Source organism: Labrus bergylta, chromosome 15 (genome assembly GCF_963930695.1).
Source record: "Labrus bergylta chromosome 15, fLabBer1.1, whole genome shotgun sequence".
Lineage (NCBI taxonomy): Eukaryota > Metazoa > Chordata > Actinopteri > Labriformes > Labridae > Labrus > Labrus bergylta.
The window spans coordinates 6450754-6468246 of NC_089209.1; the positions used below are offsets into that span (position 1 = coordinate 6450754).

Genomic DNA, 17493 nt, shown 5'->3' on the forward strand with positions numbered 1-17493 from the left:
TAAAGGTACCTGATCAGGTTTTAATATAGTTCACTGTGTAAGTGAAGGAATAAGGCGTAAGTGACTCACTCCAGAGCTGTCTGTCTCTGCCAGTCGGGAGGTGTAGCGGGCGATCAGTTTGTGCTCCTCATCCTGCCGGCTGGGACTGTCCACACTACTGTCACGTAGACACACACACACACACACACAAAGCAGGACCATTAGCAAAGGCTGACCGCTTTTCATTTCTCAGAACCAGTTTTTCTGCAGTTGTCAAATATTCATACTGAATGTGTCAGATGTTATCTGCTCGTAACAATAGGTGTCAGATGGGAAATACAAGTCCCTGTAGCAGGAGAAAGGCAGTATGGGAACATGCACATATTTAAACATAAACAGTATGTTTCTTTGTTTTCTACTGTGATGATAATAATCTTAATTTGGCTATAGTTTGACTAGGTAGACATCAGACATCAGACCTGACCCCTTCCATGACCCTGTAGCTCTCACCTTGGGCTGCTTTGAAGACGATTCACATACGCAGCTATCAGAGCGTGTTCCTCATTCATACGCTGAGCAGCTGCCAAACTAGATGAGGGGAAAAAAAGGATCAGATAAGAATGACTGTTTTGTAGTGTTGTTGTTTTTGTTTGGTATGAAAGACGGTCTGTTATGAAACAATAAAAGTCCTGTGGTCTGTTGCACCAGTCTTAAGTGCACACTAAACTTTATGTTTTAAGTTTTAACTTATTCCTACATTGGAATCATCTCACCTTGTGTAACACCGTAAGTGTTAGTAGTGTATATTTATTTAGACAAGATATTTGCAGACCATTGCTCATGATCAACTCTAGGTTAATATAAACATAGTTTCTTTACCTCCTTCTGTGCCCCAAAAGCAAAGTTATTCAATGGTAATCAAAAACATAATGCCCTATCATCATAAAATAGTTATCTATAAAGAACAAGGGAATGATGGAAACCTTTAGAGAAGGCAATTTTATGCTGACTCAAGCAGGTCATTAATGACCTCAAGAAATGTGCAAACCTTTTTTTTTTAATCAGGAAGAACAAAACATCCCAAATACTATAAATGTTTTATTTCTATCCTTTAGGTTTACCTTTTGGAGGACTCAGGTGCCGATGAGGACAGCAACATGGCCTCACTGGTGTTTTTAACGGGACGAGTGGGGCTGCACACACAAGAGACATACAGAAAAATTATTTGGGCCCTTTATTGTCAATAATTTTGACATTTTGAGTGACTCCTTAACAACACAATACACAGTTCTTACAGGAAGAGATGTCTTTTCAGTTGGCGTAAGTGAGTCAAAAACAGAGTAACCTGTGTATTTGCAATCGCACTCTGAAAAAACTAAAGCTCAAAAAAAGAGAAAAACAGCCAATGTTATTCATTGTTTCTCATGCACTTAGATGATTCAGAGTTTTCTTTACAGGTAAAACTCAGGTGGTACAGAGGTCACCGGACAAATATCAATACACTTGATTCTAACAGAAGAGTGTTTTTTTTGATGACGCAAACCTTTTTATATTCTTTTGTTTTCATACAGGGGAGTGCTCTGAATACAATTTTCCCATCATTGGATTTGGAATATATTGCCTGAACACAGTTTCTCACAACATAATGAATCAAACCCCTGCAACCTAATGAATATTGAATTGCACGATTCTTGCTGATGACAAGCCCCACTGGGCTGCAGATACCTGAGGCAGAGGTGAAGATCATTCTATTGGTGTGAAGATTATTTTATTAATCATTTTCATGATTTAGAAAAGTCTAGAGGAGCTGACTGCATGTCAGCCTGAGAGGTATAGGGCTGATTTAAAACCGTAAATGGCTTGTTGAGCTAATAAATCAAATCCTGACTTTTATAAATCTTGGTAAGAAATGTAAAAATAAACCCCTGCATCGATGTGTTTCTCTACATTACAGTCAAATCATTAAGTCAACAGCTCAGAGTGCACAACCTCATTCAAAATCCCAAAGACCTGCCTATCAGAATACACACATTCTTACACTCGCATACTAACACACTCTCACGTGCTTTGGGTGCAATCATGCAATGGTGAATTGTGCTAGTCTGAGCAAACACAGACAGGGCAAAGATCACCAGAGGCAGAAAGAGAAGCAAAGGGAGCGAATGCAGATTAAAGTAAAAGGCAAAAAACACGGAAAGATATTTTAAAAATATAACAGTTTGGTAAAGCAATAGACCTGCCGTAGATCCATTCTGAGCATACTCACATTATGTGCTCAGTGCAGTCTCTCAGAGTGCTGGCCTGAATACGTGCCCAGTGCTTGGAGGTTTGTAGTGACCCAGTCGACTGATGTTTGGAAAATCAAACTGTGTGACACGCCACGAGGGGCGGAGCTACCGAGGCGGTTGGCTTAAGGGTGCCAACTGACCTTGTGTGTACTTTTAAAATGTACTACTGTTAACAGACCAAACTGTTCTTTGTAATATTTAACTATGTGCATGAGATCTTCTATAACTGAACAGTGAATGGATTTTTCTTCTCTTTTCTACATCCAATCCGTGTTGATGGTAAAAGTTGTCAACTGAATCAATAAAATCCTCAATGGATGCTATTTTGATGTTCTTTTATAAAACTATAAAAGCAGCCCATGTGTCTACGGTACAGTGAGGGTGTAAGATGTTGTGGGGTCTTACACTATGTTGGCAAGGTTGAGGGTCCTTTCGGGCTCCTCGGGGTAAATGGGGTGAGGGGGCTCTCTGGACGACACACAGCCCAGAGTCCTGCTCAGGGCTCGGCCAAGCTTTGTCGCTGGTGACTTCTGCAAACCCACACATCACATGCAGACACACAGAGGTCAGGTGAGCGTTCATGAACAATGTGACTTTGTTGATATTTGTAACACAGAATGGTTTTTACTGTTTTTCCACTAAAAACAGTATTTCAGATCAGGGCTGACCACAATGAACAGAATAACTATTACTGCTCTAAATAACTTCTCTTTCCTGATACAAACCTGGAACCTTGAGTTGACTTTTAATTGAATCCAAATGAGCAGGTAACAGGTGATATCAGCACGGTTAGCGTGATCGGGGAGATTTAGGAAGTCTCAGTATGATGCATGTCTGCCACAATGTTTTTAAATGATTATAGGCTGATTAGAGTGAGTTTTATCAAAGTTAGTATGATAATTATAAACAAAGCAATACATGCATGGAAGTGACTGTATCAGAGAAATATATGTAATGTTTAAACCACCTCATCTACATAATAACATAACTTGTAATAGACTCAAGGGAAGGCGATCTGTCGTGCTGGTGACTGCTTACAGGGATCAAAATAAATGAGCAGATCAACAGACAGTTTGCTGAGTAGATGATGAGGGAGATGAAAATATTCTTATCTCAACATCACATTCGTAGAAAACTAAACCTTTTCAAAGCTAAGAGATTAAAAGATCAGATGATTATCTTCTGGTGTCGTATTTTGCAGCACAGATTAAAGCAGACAGGAGAAGAAACTTTTTGTCCTTAGTCAAAATCAAATAATTTGTGCAGTAAAAACTGAAATAAGGCAGATCAACGGAGAATAAAATAGAGCACAAAACTGACTCGTGTTGGAGATGATATGTAAATGTCTGCAGAGGATTGTTTGGATTATTCGGCCCTGTGATGAGGAAAGTCTGTTGGAGCGGCAGAAGCTGCACTAGTGAAGAGATTTATCTCTGAAACTGAAACATTAATAAACCAAATTATGCCAAGCCTGGGTTATGATGAATAATTCAACGACTATGTTTCCATCTATTAATGCATAATATCTTCATTGAGAACATTCCCCCCTTCAGGCTAGCTTTAAGAATAACACTTAAAATTCAAACATTTCATTCCCTTTAGGAAATTAACACATGTTTAGCAAAGAGTTGTCAGACCTTGAGAAGAAATAAATCTGTTTGGCTTCTTGTAAAGATATATTAAAGGATATTCGTCACATGTTGAGATGATGTGTTGCCTGTTTTTTATTGTAACACCTGTCTTAAACCAGATTGTTGACCTGTTCTGTCTTTAAAGCCCCGCCCCCAGTACCAGAAAAAATGTCTTGTCAACTTGTGTTTTACTTCCCAAGTCCTCCCTCTCAAGGTTCATTACAGCCCACACACACACACACACACACACACACACACACACTGACTCACCCAGGAGGAGTGCTCCTTCATCTGATGCTGGCTGCTGTGAGAGCCGCTGGCATTGCCGCGCCAAAAGCAGTCCTGACAGAGCTGGTAACCACGGCAACGTAGGCAGCGATAACGGAAGCCAGTCATGCCATTGCCGCGACAATAGGAGCACGTGACCGGATGACGGACTGATGGAGAAGAGAGACAGGACATGTCAGTGGAAACGTTAAAGCATTTTGTTCAGTTATGATGAAGTGCTTTGCTCAACCTTCTGTTTTCATCCTTTGAAGGGTTATTGTAAACTATTTTTTTCTCTGAAGCTAACTTTTCAAAAGTACAATCAGTTTACTGCACATTGCACAAGTTTAATTTTTCTTCAAATTTTATTCTATTTTATTTTATTTACCATTTTCGTACCTTTTGCACAATTTAGAATTTATTACAGTAAATATTATTTAGATTATTTTACCTCATTTTATTTTATCTTATGTTGGTTGTATTGCACCGCGGGACGGAGACAAACGCAATTCCACTTTATGTCTGGCATATTTTGAAATTAACAATAAAGTTGACTTCGACTTTAACAATGGTAATAACACACGTGTACAATATCATAGCGCCAAAGGGCAACTATATAACAAACTGCTGATTATAAAAATGTTTCTTGCAATTAACAGCGCTGTAAGTAAATTAGAGCTGAAGGTGGGTGAAGTTTGTGTGCATGTCTTTGTTGTGTGTGGGTGTACGTATGTGTGCGCGCACCATGCTCCACGTTGGCCATGCGGTGCATGAGAGGCAGCCAGACAAGACACTGAGGAGGGTCAGCGATGACGTCCAGGAACATGTTGAGCATCACCCTCTTCTACATTAATGACAAGTTAATAAAATAAAAAAAACTTGTTAGGGACAAAAAAATCTAATCTTCATAAAAATCTGAAAATGAAAAACTAACATATCTTTTTCAAAATATTTTGCCTAAGATGCAAGCTGTTGAAAAAAAACTGTATATAACACAAGAAATCAAACAAGAAATCTATAGATATTAAAGAATGGGTGATGATGGTGTGTGAGTGTACCTGTTGAGGGAAGCATGAGCGGGCTAAAGTGTGTGCGTAGCCAAAGGACGGTCCTTCATGTACAGCTGTAGGCAGCTTGAGAGCCTCTCTCAGAAATCCGTCAAACTTGGACTGTACCAAAACACCACTGGAGTCTGATACCTGAGAAAAAACATCTACAGAAACACAAAAAGCGCTGTCAAGCCTTTCAATTAATTATGAGACACTAACTCCGACCAAAGCCATACACCTCAACATTTACCTGAACTCTGATCATTTTTCCTAAACAAACTTATCTCCTTCTTTTTCATAGTTAGAAATGACAGACAAACTTTTTCCAAGTCTTTTCCCAAATTGTGACTCATGTTAACACATTCTTGTTTTGATAAACAGGGAAGGTAAAATAAATGGGAGCAAACAGCAGCATTGACCTGCATTTTCCACAAGGTGGCACATACGTAACGTGTATACATTACATACATTCACACTGAAAAAAAGAGGGACCATTGAAAATAATTATAAATAACATCAGGTCAAATGTGGGAAAGATTTCCGACAACATAAATAAAGATCAAAATGAATAACATTTTAAATGATTTTTTATTTAAACTCTTTAATATCAAAGATTGTCATGTAGCCAGTAAAACAACATCAAGTTTGGTAGTGGAACAGTATGTAGACAGCATCAAGTTTAGTTTTTTTCAATCTGTTATTCAAGTTTTGAAAGTTTTAAATTCATATGTATTGTGTCTTTTTGTAATTGACTTTGTTACATTTTAATTTTTGCATGAATGATTTTTGCCCAATGATGCTTTCTTATGTATAATAACATGTTTACTGATGTTGATTGGCCCTTGATAGACCCTAATAAAAGTAAAAACTATTCTCTTGCACCTGTTATGCTATCAATACTTCTATTTCCATTTCCTTGTTTGCACCCAGAGCCCACATGGGAAATTATTAAGGTTGGGGAAAGTTTGAGTATTTACTGGAAACACAGGATAATTCATCTTTCATAACGATATCAACCAGTACTCACAGCGGAGTTTATCAATCAGCTTTCCTCCACATAGTGTGGACAGCATCGCCTTCACAGAGAGCACTGTCAGACGGCTCTCTGGCTCACTGAAACAAAAATAACATAAAGACACGTTAGACTCCATGTCATATGTCACCACTTCTTCTACATTAAACCACATGGGAAATTATCAAGCATGGCTTTGTGTTTCATAATGAAACAAAAGGATTTGAAGATAGAATATCCAGAAATAAGTTTTAAGTTACCTGTCAATGGCAGCCAGTAAGAATTCCACTAACAGGACGGTGCTTTCTCGAGCGTTGATGGTATGTGTGGTGGGCAGGCGCTTGCTGAGCTGGTTGAACAGGGAGGACACCAGGTTCTCCAGTCTGACCACAGAGATGCCAGCATGGAGCTCCACTGCGTTCAGACCAGTGTCTCGCACCGCCTCGATCACATTGTATATGTCGATCAGGTGCACTGGAATTAAAGGAGGCAGGTTAGGGAAATGTTCACACAGAAGGATTTCACAAGTGATTTTAAAAAGCTTATGTAAGTGTCAAATTGTTATTTACAATACAAGTTATTTACAATACAATAATATTTGACAGGGAAATCTCTGTATGACACTTTTTGAATACTTGTTAGACAAGACGAGAAATTCAAGATGAATCTTCGAGCATTTAAGATGACACAGAAATCAAGTCAACGTAACACAGTCTTGTCATTCTTATTGAGTGTTGTCACCATGCTGGAAAAGAACAGTGTTGACTTACAGTTGCATCTCTTCTGTATGAATCTGAGCTTGCAGGCTGTTCGATAGGTAGAGAGACAAATGGTATCCAAGTTCTGATCCCCTGTGAGAAAGAAGAAGACGTTTATAAACTCAGTTGGGTCATCATGTCGAATCTCTGGGCTCATGACGATCTCATCCATCTCAGACCACAACTATTCATAAGATTCTTTTTCTTTATATTGAACTATTTGTAGCTACATACATTAAATGTGGATTGTAAAGAGAAAATACAAGATATACAAAATTCTCAAAGTTGTAAATTTTATATTTTTTGTTCTTGTAAAGTTGGATACTAGAAGTGAAATTCATACTAAAAGTGTTAAAAGTGTAGGTATAATGAGCTCGTGATTAAGCCTACACCTTTCCCAGTCAGCATTTTTAAATTTCATGCAAGTGGAATTCCTCAGTTTGATTTTTTGTGCTTGATATGACATTTCTATGCATATTAGTTCACTGAGTCAAAATGTAAGTACAGAGTGAAATAAACTACCACAACGACTTGTTTATCTACTGTAGCTTTATCAGTCACACAGCTGTTCAGGGCATCAACATGTGGACTATCTAACCTAAATGATTAGGATCAATTAAACTAAAACTGAAACAGTTTGCAGAGATGCTTTGGTGATGAAGTTCTGAATGATCTAGTGCAGGGGTCTCCAACAGGTAGCTCGGGAGCTACTGGTAGCTCGCGGGCAGGTTTTCAGGAGCTCGCCTTTAGGTTGACCGACTGTGTTAAAAATAAAAATAAAAATCTGACGACGGTAAATGCACCTCTTCCCACTATTCATATATTTGGCCCATAAAAACAAGTATGAAGAACTAATGTTTTCTTGGACATTGATGTGAATTTAAGATTATTGATAAGTATTGGCTTATTGCAATTTCACACGTCTACAAACAGTAGCTTCATTCTGCTGAGCTATGTAAATAAATGCAAGCGATTTGATGCAAGTAGCCCTTGGCCACTTTCATTTTTTTGAAAGTAGCTCTCAGATGAAAAAAGGTTGGGGACCCCTGATCTGGTGTAACATGTGTTTTATGTTTTGATCTATTACTTTTGAGTTTCTGTTTTGTACTCTCTCAAATGCATTTGTCGTTGTCTTTTTATAATGCTCATATAACCACATCTGGGTCATAAACACTGTGGTTTCTGGAATTGGTTTACATGCTATATGGGTCTCCTTTAACAAATACACATAAAAATAAATATATATATATATATATATATATATATATATATATATATATATATATATATATATATGTGTGTGTGTGTGTGTGTGTGTGTGTGTGTGTGTGTATATATGTGTGTGTGTGTGTGTGTGTGTGTGTGTGTGTGTGTGTGTGTGTGTGTGTGTATATGTGTGTGTATATGTGTGTGTGTGTGTGTGTGTGTGTGTGTGTGTGTGTGTGTGTGTGTGTGTGTGTGTGTGTGTGTGTGTGTGTGTGTGTGTGTGTGGGGACAAAAGATACTCACCAAGTTCTTTGAAGATTTGTCTCCCTTCTTCTGCTGTCGCTGGAGTTCCCCTCCCTCTGTCTCTCTGACCCCCCTCCTCCATCACCATCCTGCAACCGACACAAAACAAACAGGAAAACTAAGCAGCTGGGGTTTTATTTAAGTTCATGTTACCTCCATGTGTTAACTTGGGACAGAAATGAACATTTCTGAAAAGGTAAATGTATGATGAAGTCCTGCTGTACTGTACTTTGCTACTTGATCGTTAGATATGTGATATTTGATTTACTTTATTGGCTTTGTTTAATGTGGCCATGTACAATAATATGTATAACTATTTTTATTTGGTGTATTGCACTAGCTTGAGCTTCATCCACAGTTTCATCTGTTTGTTTCTCAAATTTATGCAGCGACCGTATGAGCATTGTTTGGTGATGACGCAGGGCATTTCCGTGTTTGTTATTTCACAGGAAATGTGGTAAGCAAAAGACCTCAAACACCAAAAGTAAAAAATAAAAGAAACTTGAAGTAATTCTACTGGAAAGTGGCTTAGATACTGAAAGCCCACAGATAGGAATCTCATTAGTGGGCAAACAGACATCAAGTAGATCAGGTACTCTGAAACAGACATAACGTGTAACTGTAAGTTCTATTTTTACTCAGATCTACAAACTGACACACCCACAAACAAGCGGAGGACTCAGAGTCAAATTCAAGGCCACCAGAGGATGAGCTGAGTGCCTGTTAAATAAACACATTAATGAGAGCAGCTGATGATATCTGATCTGCAGGCTGGCATTTAAACAACTTAACAAGGGTACTGAGAAAAAGAGAGGGAGGGTGGACTGTAAGTGAAAGAAAAGAGAAAGATAGGAATAGAGAAAAACTCTGAAGGAGAATGGAGGTCAAAAAGTGAAAAAGAAAGACATAAAATGGTCAAAGAAAAGGAGGAAGAGATAGAATATATAAAGAAAGACAGGATTAATGGAGGAAGGAGAAATGAAAGAAAAAAGAAAGACAGACGGATAAACGGCAAAAGAAGTTGCAGATTGAGGGAAGGAAGGAAGAAAGGCTGGACTGAGGAAGAAAGGAATCTACTTTGTAAGACAAAAAAAAAAAAAAAAAAGCTGTCAACCACTGCTGTCAGGTGATACAGCCCAAAGGATATCAGTTGCCATGGTAACAGTTATACTACTACACTCGGATACCAAAACACACATATAACACAAGTGCACAGACCCACAAATATTTGCATTCCTTGTATAAATGTGGTGACAGGCCAAACCCCCGACACACACATTTTCTAAGAAATTGGCACTTACACACATGCACGCGCACACACACACACACACACACACACACATACACACACATTCCAGAGAGGATTTGAAAAGCCTCCCAGGAGACTTCATGCTTCAACCAGACAAAAGAGGGACTCCTCTGCTCTTTCAGTCACTCTCTGTCTCTTTCACACATTCCTATACAGCTTCATACAGCTGTTTCATTGATATTTCTCACTCACTCACACTCTGTCCTCCAGAGAACAGAGCTTTTGTTTGCTGTTTTTTTGGATTAATATGACCTGATCAGTATAATATCCTACAAATATCTATGGGTAGATAGCGACGGGGAAGTCCTTTGGTCAGCTTCCTCGTATGTAAGAATTATCTCCAATTTTAATCTTCTATTATAAATCATTTTTAAACATGTTTTGTGTAACATACGGTAACTTCTAAAGAGTGCACTAAAGGCCTTGGTGATGATGCTTAAGTATTGGCGGTGTCAGGAGTGAAGTTTTGAATAAATTGAAAAAATACAAGTATTTCCAAGTACTGCTGAATCATGGGAAGCAGCCCCATCTCTTCCTAATCTTGCACACATCTCTGAAAAATGTATCCCGGGTGTAATAAAAGTTTCTGCCTCGATATGTTAACCTATAGGCACAAACTCCACGGCCTGGACCTCTTGGTACCTGTGTTGGTGTCACTGACTCTGTGTACTTTACAGTAAGCGTGCTCTAAATGATTTGCTAATCAATGAAAAATTGTACCATGGTCTTTTTTTACTGTTATTGTTTTAATACCAAGTCAGAACTTGGGGCTAAATCTGTCTTCTATAGAATTTTTGAGCACTTAAGATCTGATGTTGCAGATTTTGTTGCTGCTGGATGAAGCCGCTTCCCCATTTCCAGTCTTTATGCTTGCGTAGGCTAACTGTCTGCTAGCTGTTGCTTTGTCTTTAACAAGCAAATATGAGACTGGTAATGTCTGGTTCTCTCTACCACAAAGCATAACAACAAGAACAGAATTAGGACAGCCAGTAAAGTAATGCAGACGGACAGATGGAGTGCATGTGAGTCAATGAAAAGCTTCTTGCTGACACTAACTTCACTGAAAAGGTGTTGGATGTTACATGAGCCCAAAAAAAAGCTATGACAGCTTCCAAAAGTCTCACACACTGGACTTCTGTGGTGAGTAAATTGTTATTTCCAGCCTGGCCTTCGTGATTACTACTGTCTGTCTGTCTGTCTGTCTGTCTGTGTATAGTTGACATGCAGGAACATTTGGTCTGTGAGGTTTGCTCCCCATTATAACCCTGAAAGCTTTAAATCATCGTGGATATAATTACCCCTCCCACAATTATCCCCAACTATGTCAGAGGTCCAGGAACAGCTTGGCTGCTGTTTTCCCAATCACCGGGTCTGAGGACAAAGGTTGGTCACAAGAAAAAGATCCAAATATCTTTTTCAGAAAGCTATGTTGAAATCAAACAGACCGTAATACAGTTATATAATTCATTAACGGAAGGTGAACACTGAAGTAAAAATCACTGAAAACCAAAAATCTCAATAAAACAAAACAGATTTTTTGTTTGTTATTTCAAAGAGAACATTCGTCAAAGCTTGCAACTCATTTTTTGGTTAATTGTTTTTGTGTCATTAGTGCGTCTCAAGGTTTTACCTACGTAATAAATGTGTTTGCAGTGCAAATTAAAACCTCCACGTCACTCAGTCAAAAGTTTGAAGTTAATGTGGCTGACGGCTGATTGAACAGTTACTTAGTGCTTTGTCTCCTCATTAGAAGCTCAGATAAAGAAAGTGTAAAGAAGCTGTATATTCAGCTGACTGCTGTGCTTTGTGTTGCTTTCCTAAATTGTGTGGGTGGCGATGCCCTCTGTTGTTACACCATGGTGTTTTATTATGGCTGACATTTGCTGAGCTTTACGGAAACAAACAGCACAAACAGCACAAGCTGCTCTGAATACACACACTCCCAAGAAGAGGAAACAGACTCCACTTACTTCTTGAATTCTGGCTTAAGAAAGGTTCGATCAGAAATACAGTTAGAGGCAGCATTTCTCTGATAGCACAGTTCATCTCTATCCACATACTGAGTGTGTGTGTGTGTGTGTGTCTGTGTCTGTGTGTGTGTGTGTGGTCATACCTCTCTGTGTCAGGGGGTCACACAGGACAGAGGAGCTTCAACAATGGACGTCTAGCAGAAAGACAGAAAGAGAAGAGAGAGGACATTTGAAAAGTCTTTTCAGTCTCCAGACAATGAGGCCAAAAGGTCTCTGTGGACAGCAGAGGACTCACTAATACAGACGCACACTATAAACACAAGCACACTCCCTGTCATCCAAGCACTGATAAGAACCTGTGTGAGGGTTTGCTTTGGTTAAATCAAAAGCACAATCTCTCTTTATTATGTCATAAGTGAATACGATCAGTTATGAAAAGCGCAGTCGCTTCCATTATGATGAAGGACCTTCCTGATCGTAACTCAACCTAAAAGCAGCTCAGTCTTCTCAGTGCCTAAAGTGGGACAGTAGTAAGTGGTTGTATATTTTGCTCTTCGATGCATCAAACCTTTTCCTTCAGCAACAGTATCATTACAAACTGTTCATTCTCTTTTCCTAAACCTTTTATCCGATTAAAAGGCAATTCATAATGGCCATAAAAACCTACATAAGCCAGGGGACCCTAACATTATGCTCACCTTCTTCATCTGTAGCCCGCCTGCTTTTCTCTTAAGGTAACTTTCAGCCAAAATACATGGGACAAGGACAAGGTATGAAATGTCTACAGAGCTATGCCAATAGCAAAACATGCTCATTATTATCAACTACTTATACAGCTGAAAACATAGCATATTCTATGGCTCTAAAAACCTTCATTACTAAGGGGACCCTAATATTATGATCCCCTTCTCCCCACCTGTAGCCCTGTATGCCGAATGTATACAGAGCTATGCCAATAGGGACACAGGCTCATTATGAACAGACACTAATACAGCTGGAAGCAGCCTATTCTATAAGTGAATCTGGCAATATATGCACTGATCCACACAGGCATGGTAGTGTCCCAACATCAGGTATCATAATAGATAATTAAAAATATCAATATCAAAATATTTTTCCCTGACATATGGACTGGTGCGCTGTTTATTGCTCAAATGAGTTATGATCACTGTAAACAATGCCCTCCAGTCATCTGTGAAGAGCTACCTGTGCTTCTTCTTCTTCTCCGTCATTCACCATTTAGCCGATTAAAGCCAAACCACAACAGCAAAATGCTGAAAAGCTGCATAACACAACAAAATCCTTTCCCAAACAAAAAGATTAAATATCGTGTTTTCTCACCGTCTCACACACACTAACACGTCATCACTCATCAGGCAGCATTAGACAAGCTTTAGCAGTAGCAGGTCAAACAATCTTCCCGTGACTCATTATATGGTCCGACAAATGCAGATCTAACTGAACACAAAATATGGGATTATTCAGCAGATCATGAAATGTACATTACATAGGCTTTATTCATACAGGCGACTTTAACAAATGTGTTTGAATAAACAGATGACCTGGATACAGTTAGGTAGGAAGGCACTACATCCAGCCTGCTGAACCTCAATTCTGTAAACTGCAAGAGGCAGACAATGACTTCCTGTCAGCAGGTTACACAAGTGACACAGAAAGATACCACACGGATAACCGATACCTACGTTCTGCAAATATTTTATTACCCCAAAGCATGAGAATTGTAAATTAATCAGTAACAAGAACGGGATGTTTCTGTTAGCATCTGGTTACAAACCTCTAATGCCACACGCAATCTTAATGATCACACATCAACATTAAGCTTACTTCACAGGCTGCTGTCTTTCTGTGTGTGAGTGTTGCATCAGTGCAGACCACCCAACCAGGACACCTGTTCGTTAATCACTCACTCACACACACACTACAGTATCAGAACAGAGGTTACACACATGAAGGCGTAACACCTGAACTAGGGCAAATGGTCCGGAAAAGAAACACACTCTCTCTTCTAAAACCAAAAACACACACACACACACACACACCTTTTCTTAAAGACACTGTTCCTCTCAGTCTTAAACCTGCAAAACTAAAGCTCATGTTTGTAGCCAAAACTCACCTAAAGTTTTGTGGGACAGAAGAAGCAACACAGCAATGACACCAATGCAGACAGGGGCGTCAGGCAGGCTAGGGGGTACTAAAGAGGGGTAAGAGGGTGTTTACCACCCCACACACACACACGCACACACACACACACACACCACCATGCATGCCACAAGACCACATTCGCATTTGCAGCTGCTGACTTCTCTCACCGTCTGCCCTGACAGGACCTGGCCAGTGCATGACAGTGGATGTGCGTTACACATGATATACAGTAGGCTGCTACTTTAGAGTACCTATGTGCTCCATTTATCCTCCATACGACCCTGTGCTATACTGTAGCATATGAAACAGATTAGCTTGGTTGACCAGAGGCACACAATCTCTCTTCAAGCCATGTGGCAACTTTCTAAATAGTTTCTCAAAAGTTGTGTTTTCAGGAAATTAAAAAAAAAAAAAACTTGAAAGTTTGTGGATTTCAAAGAGCTGTCTGGATCACAGATGTTTGCCTCTGTCTCAAATGTCCTAAAAAGTTTTAGGCATAATGGAGAACAAACAAACAGTAAGAAGGTATTAAACAAAGACCTGGAATATTTTGGCTTTTTTTTTTTTACAGGGGCAGGAATGTAGTTAATCTCTGTGCGGGAAAAGCAGATTTGGCCCTGCTATGATACCTGTTTGACTGAATGTATTAATTATTACTACAGTAGCTGGTTTTTGGAGGACTTCATAACCTAAATTGATTACAATATGCTTCTGATAGAATGCGGAATAGCAGGGTAAGCATTTCTAGTGTCTATAACAATACCTTAGGATAGATTATTGATTACTTAAGTTATTGTTTCAGCACATACACTGGTCTTAGATGGGCTTTTTGTCACAAAAAGACATCTATAGTATACAATGAATGAAATGACAGAATATTTGTAAAGTCTTAGCACACGGGATCAACTTCAGAAATAACAGACAAACCTATATCAAAAATGAAATGTTGACTTCTCTCAGAGCGTTGGTTTCACAGATTAATACTTTCAACACACGTTGAATCGAAAGCAAAACTCTCTCCAATCCCTCAGTCCTGACCTCTGATCCCCGAGCTGTCAGAGACCACCCGACTGACCCGGCACGACCCAGGGGTTGTCACCAGGCAGGTAAAAACAGAAGCAACACATCTCTGGTTACACATTTAGGATAGAGCCAGCATGCTTAGAGGACTGCAAGGGTGTTTAGAGGACTGGACAAGAAGTTATACTGTCTACTGTATAAAATGAAAAACCAAACATGAGCTGGCAGGAAGGTTGTTTTTTTTCGACGAACTTTTAGCTTACATCCAAACTTGAAAAAAAGGCTAGACACTTTTACAGTGCTAGTTAGTTAGACTCCAAGAATGTATTTACACAGAAAAAAAAAGTGCACGTTGAAATGAATCTCCTCTTATTCATTTTGGTAGGAAATTACCAAGTGTTGACAGACAAGCACCGAAGCATCCATGCCAAGTTATTCCCTCTTATTTAGAAAAAGCTGCATAGATTTCTTGCAACAACAAAAAAAAAAAAGGAGGACATGCTGCTCAACCTTTGTCACATGCAATGTCATGTCATGGAGAAAGATTCTGCAACAGACTATCTCGCTTACAACCACACATTCTTAGTACATTAATAGTAATCCTTTATTGCTATATGATAATTTACAAAAACAAGGTGAATACAGCTTCTATAGTAACCTTGCAGTGTTTTAGATTCTGTTTGGCGCATTTAAACAGCTTTAAACTGAGTTTTCTTTTTGAAAAGTCTCCAAACGTGTGGGTCTGACATTTAGTATATAACTAGTATATAACAGGCAACTTCCTTCAAGCCCGTTCTTCGCGAACACTTGCAGTGATTAACAGTAACACAGGATATGTTTTGGTGTTAGCATCTGATTGCAGTGCATAGTGGTTCCTGTTATCAGACTCCTTTCATGATCCAGTGCAGTAACAGACCCTACAACCAGGCTGGAACCAAAGATTATTGTTCTAAACCTGAACTAATCTGGTTTTTGGATAGGGAGGGTACACCAATGTAACTGTAAACCAGACAGGGAGAGAGTGAAAAACTAAATAAATAACGATAATGTGAAGAGATCCAAACAAAGGTTAAGATGAACTAAGATGAGAGAAGGAAGAACAGAGTGAGAAAGCAATATGCTTAATGAGACAGGAAGAGGGCACAAGAGAGAAACAAGAAGAACTATAGACAGGAAGTGAAAGTGTTGTCTATCTACAGTCCTGAAGAAACCTGAGTAGAAATGTTTGACATTGAACCTGCAGCCTTACATACCAGAAATACTTAGTTGAAATATTATAGGGGATGAAATTGGAGGAAATTCAACTCAACTCTTCATCACAAAAACCTAAAAAAAAAAATCAAAAAAAATCCTCTGAGAGTCTCTGCATTAAACTTTCCTTTCATCTATCTCTTCGCCCTTGAGCAAAAAAACACTACAGTCATATCACTCTTGCAAAGTGGCACCAAAAATATAAGTATTTCTAGTGGATTATAACAAACTTAGTCACAAACCTCTATGAGCAGATAGGTGGACAGGCTGGTATTTTCAGTGACCTTAGAAAAGCAAGTTCAGGAATGCAAAACAAGATGTTAATCAATTCTTTCCCACAGGTAAACTAGACATTACACTGGGTTTTACTGCTATGCTGCCAGTAACTCGAGGGCATCAAACAATACAGTGAATGTGTAGTGAGCCCAGATATCCCCAGGAGTGTTTGACAGCCATCTAACTGCGCCTACGTGGAAAATGAAGAATACTTAAATTTCACTATAATTAAACACTAGGGAGTTATATAAACCAGGGGGTGGATGTTAATCATAGGTTTCACCCTCACAGCTATTACCCACTCACAGAGGAGACAGTAACACTATCAGCACCACTGTAAATCTACAACGGCTCAAGCCTTTCCTTATGTAGAGACACGCTGAGATGAAATGAAAAAATAAATGTTGATTTGAAGAAACCATGACAGATTATCCGCAGGTATATTTAGATAAAATAGTAAGCGCTGACTCAGCTGGGGAGTGAGGAATGTAAAGGACTGTTATAATGCGCAGGGTTGTGGATGCCTGGAAAAAGTTGGATTTCGCTCTCTCATTTTGCGCCGTTAAATATGCAAACAAATCCTGCACTGCTCAATTAAAGTACACAATTCTTGAACCAGGGGAAAAGTGGAAACCCACAGGGGCAGCCCATCAGGCAATATGTCAACACTCTCTCTTTAGTTTACTCAGCAGGGAGTAACAGTTCAGAAAAGTCTGTAACCCGACTGGAGAAAGACTAAAAATACACTTTTTACTGATGTCTTTCTGTCTTCAGTTCGTCTTGCTTCAAAAGTACTGCCGTGTATTTCTGCATATTCTTTGATTTCAGTTAATGAACTTGACCTTTAGTTGATTGTTTGATTTTAACTGCATAATAAACAAATACTATCTGCAATATCTAACTGTAAAAAATAACATTTCAAAGGGAAAACTAATATGTTTTGAATTCAAATAGGGTACATGGAAAATAGCATAGTATCCAGCTGGTGTATTCGGTTTAGTCACAATATAA

At 39.0% G+C, this 17493-nt stretch overlaps 1 protein-coding gene across 11 annotated transcripts in view; it reads right to left on the bottom strand.

The window, feature by feature from the left end:
• The window catches only part of dtnba (dystrobrevin, beta a), a 30573-nt gene that overhangs the window by 11657 nt on the left and 1423 nt on the right, over window positions 1–17493 (bottom strand). For 9 of the 11 annotated variants that reach the window (XR_003808853.2, XR_003808850.2, XR_002278153.3 and 6 more), the window contains exons 2-13: window positions 11916–11966; window positions 8494–8582; window positions 6997–7077; window positions 6487–6700; window positions 6242–6327; window positions 5224–5378; window positions 4910–5009; window positions 4169–4335; window positions 2673–2797; window positions 1101–1172; window positions 490–567; window positions 70–157 (exon numbers count right to left, since the gene is read on the bottom strand). Coding sequence is in view for 4 of the 11 variants with exons in the window: in XM_029278469.2 (XP_029134302.1) it covers window positions 70–157; window positions 490–567; window positions 1101–1172; window positions 2673–2797; window positions 4169–4335; window positions 4910–5009; window positions 5224–5378; window positions 6242–6327; window positions 6487–6700; window positions 6997–7077; window positions 8494–8581 (1254 nt within the window). In the remaining 7 variants the exon portion in view is untranslated. Of the gene's footprint in view, window positions 1–69; window positions 158–489; window positions 568–1100; window positions 1173–2672; window positions 2798–4168; window positions 4336–4909; window positions 5010–5223; window positions 5379–6241; window positions 6328–6486; window positions 6701–6996; window positions 7078–8493; window positions 8583–11915; window positions 11967–13906; window positions 14001–17493 lie in introns of those variants that run through there. The other 2 variants (XR_010668744.1, XR_003808852.2) reach the window with 2 other exon arrangements.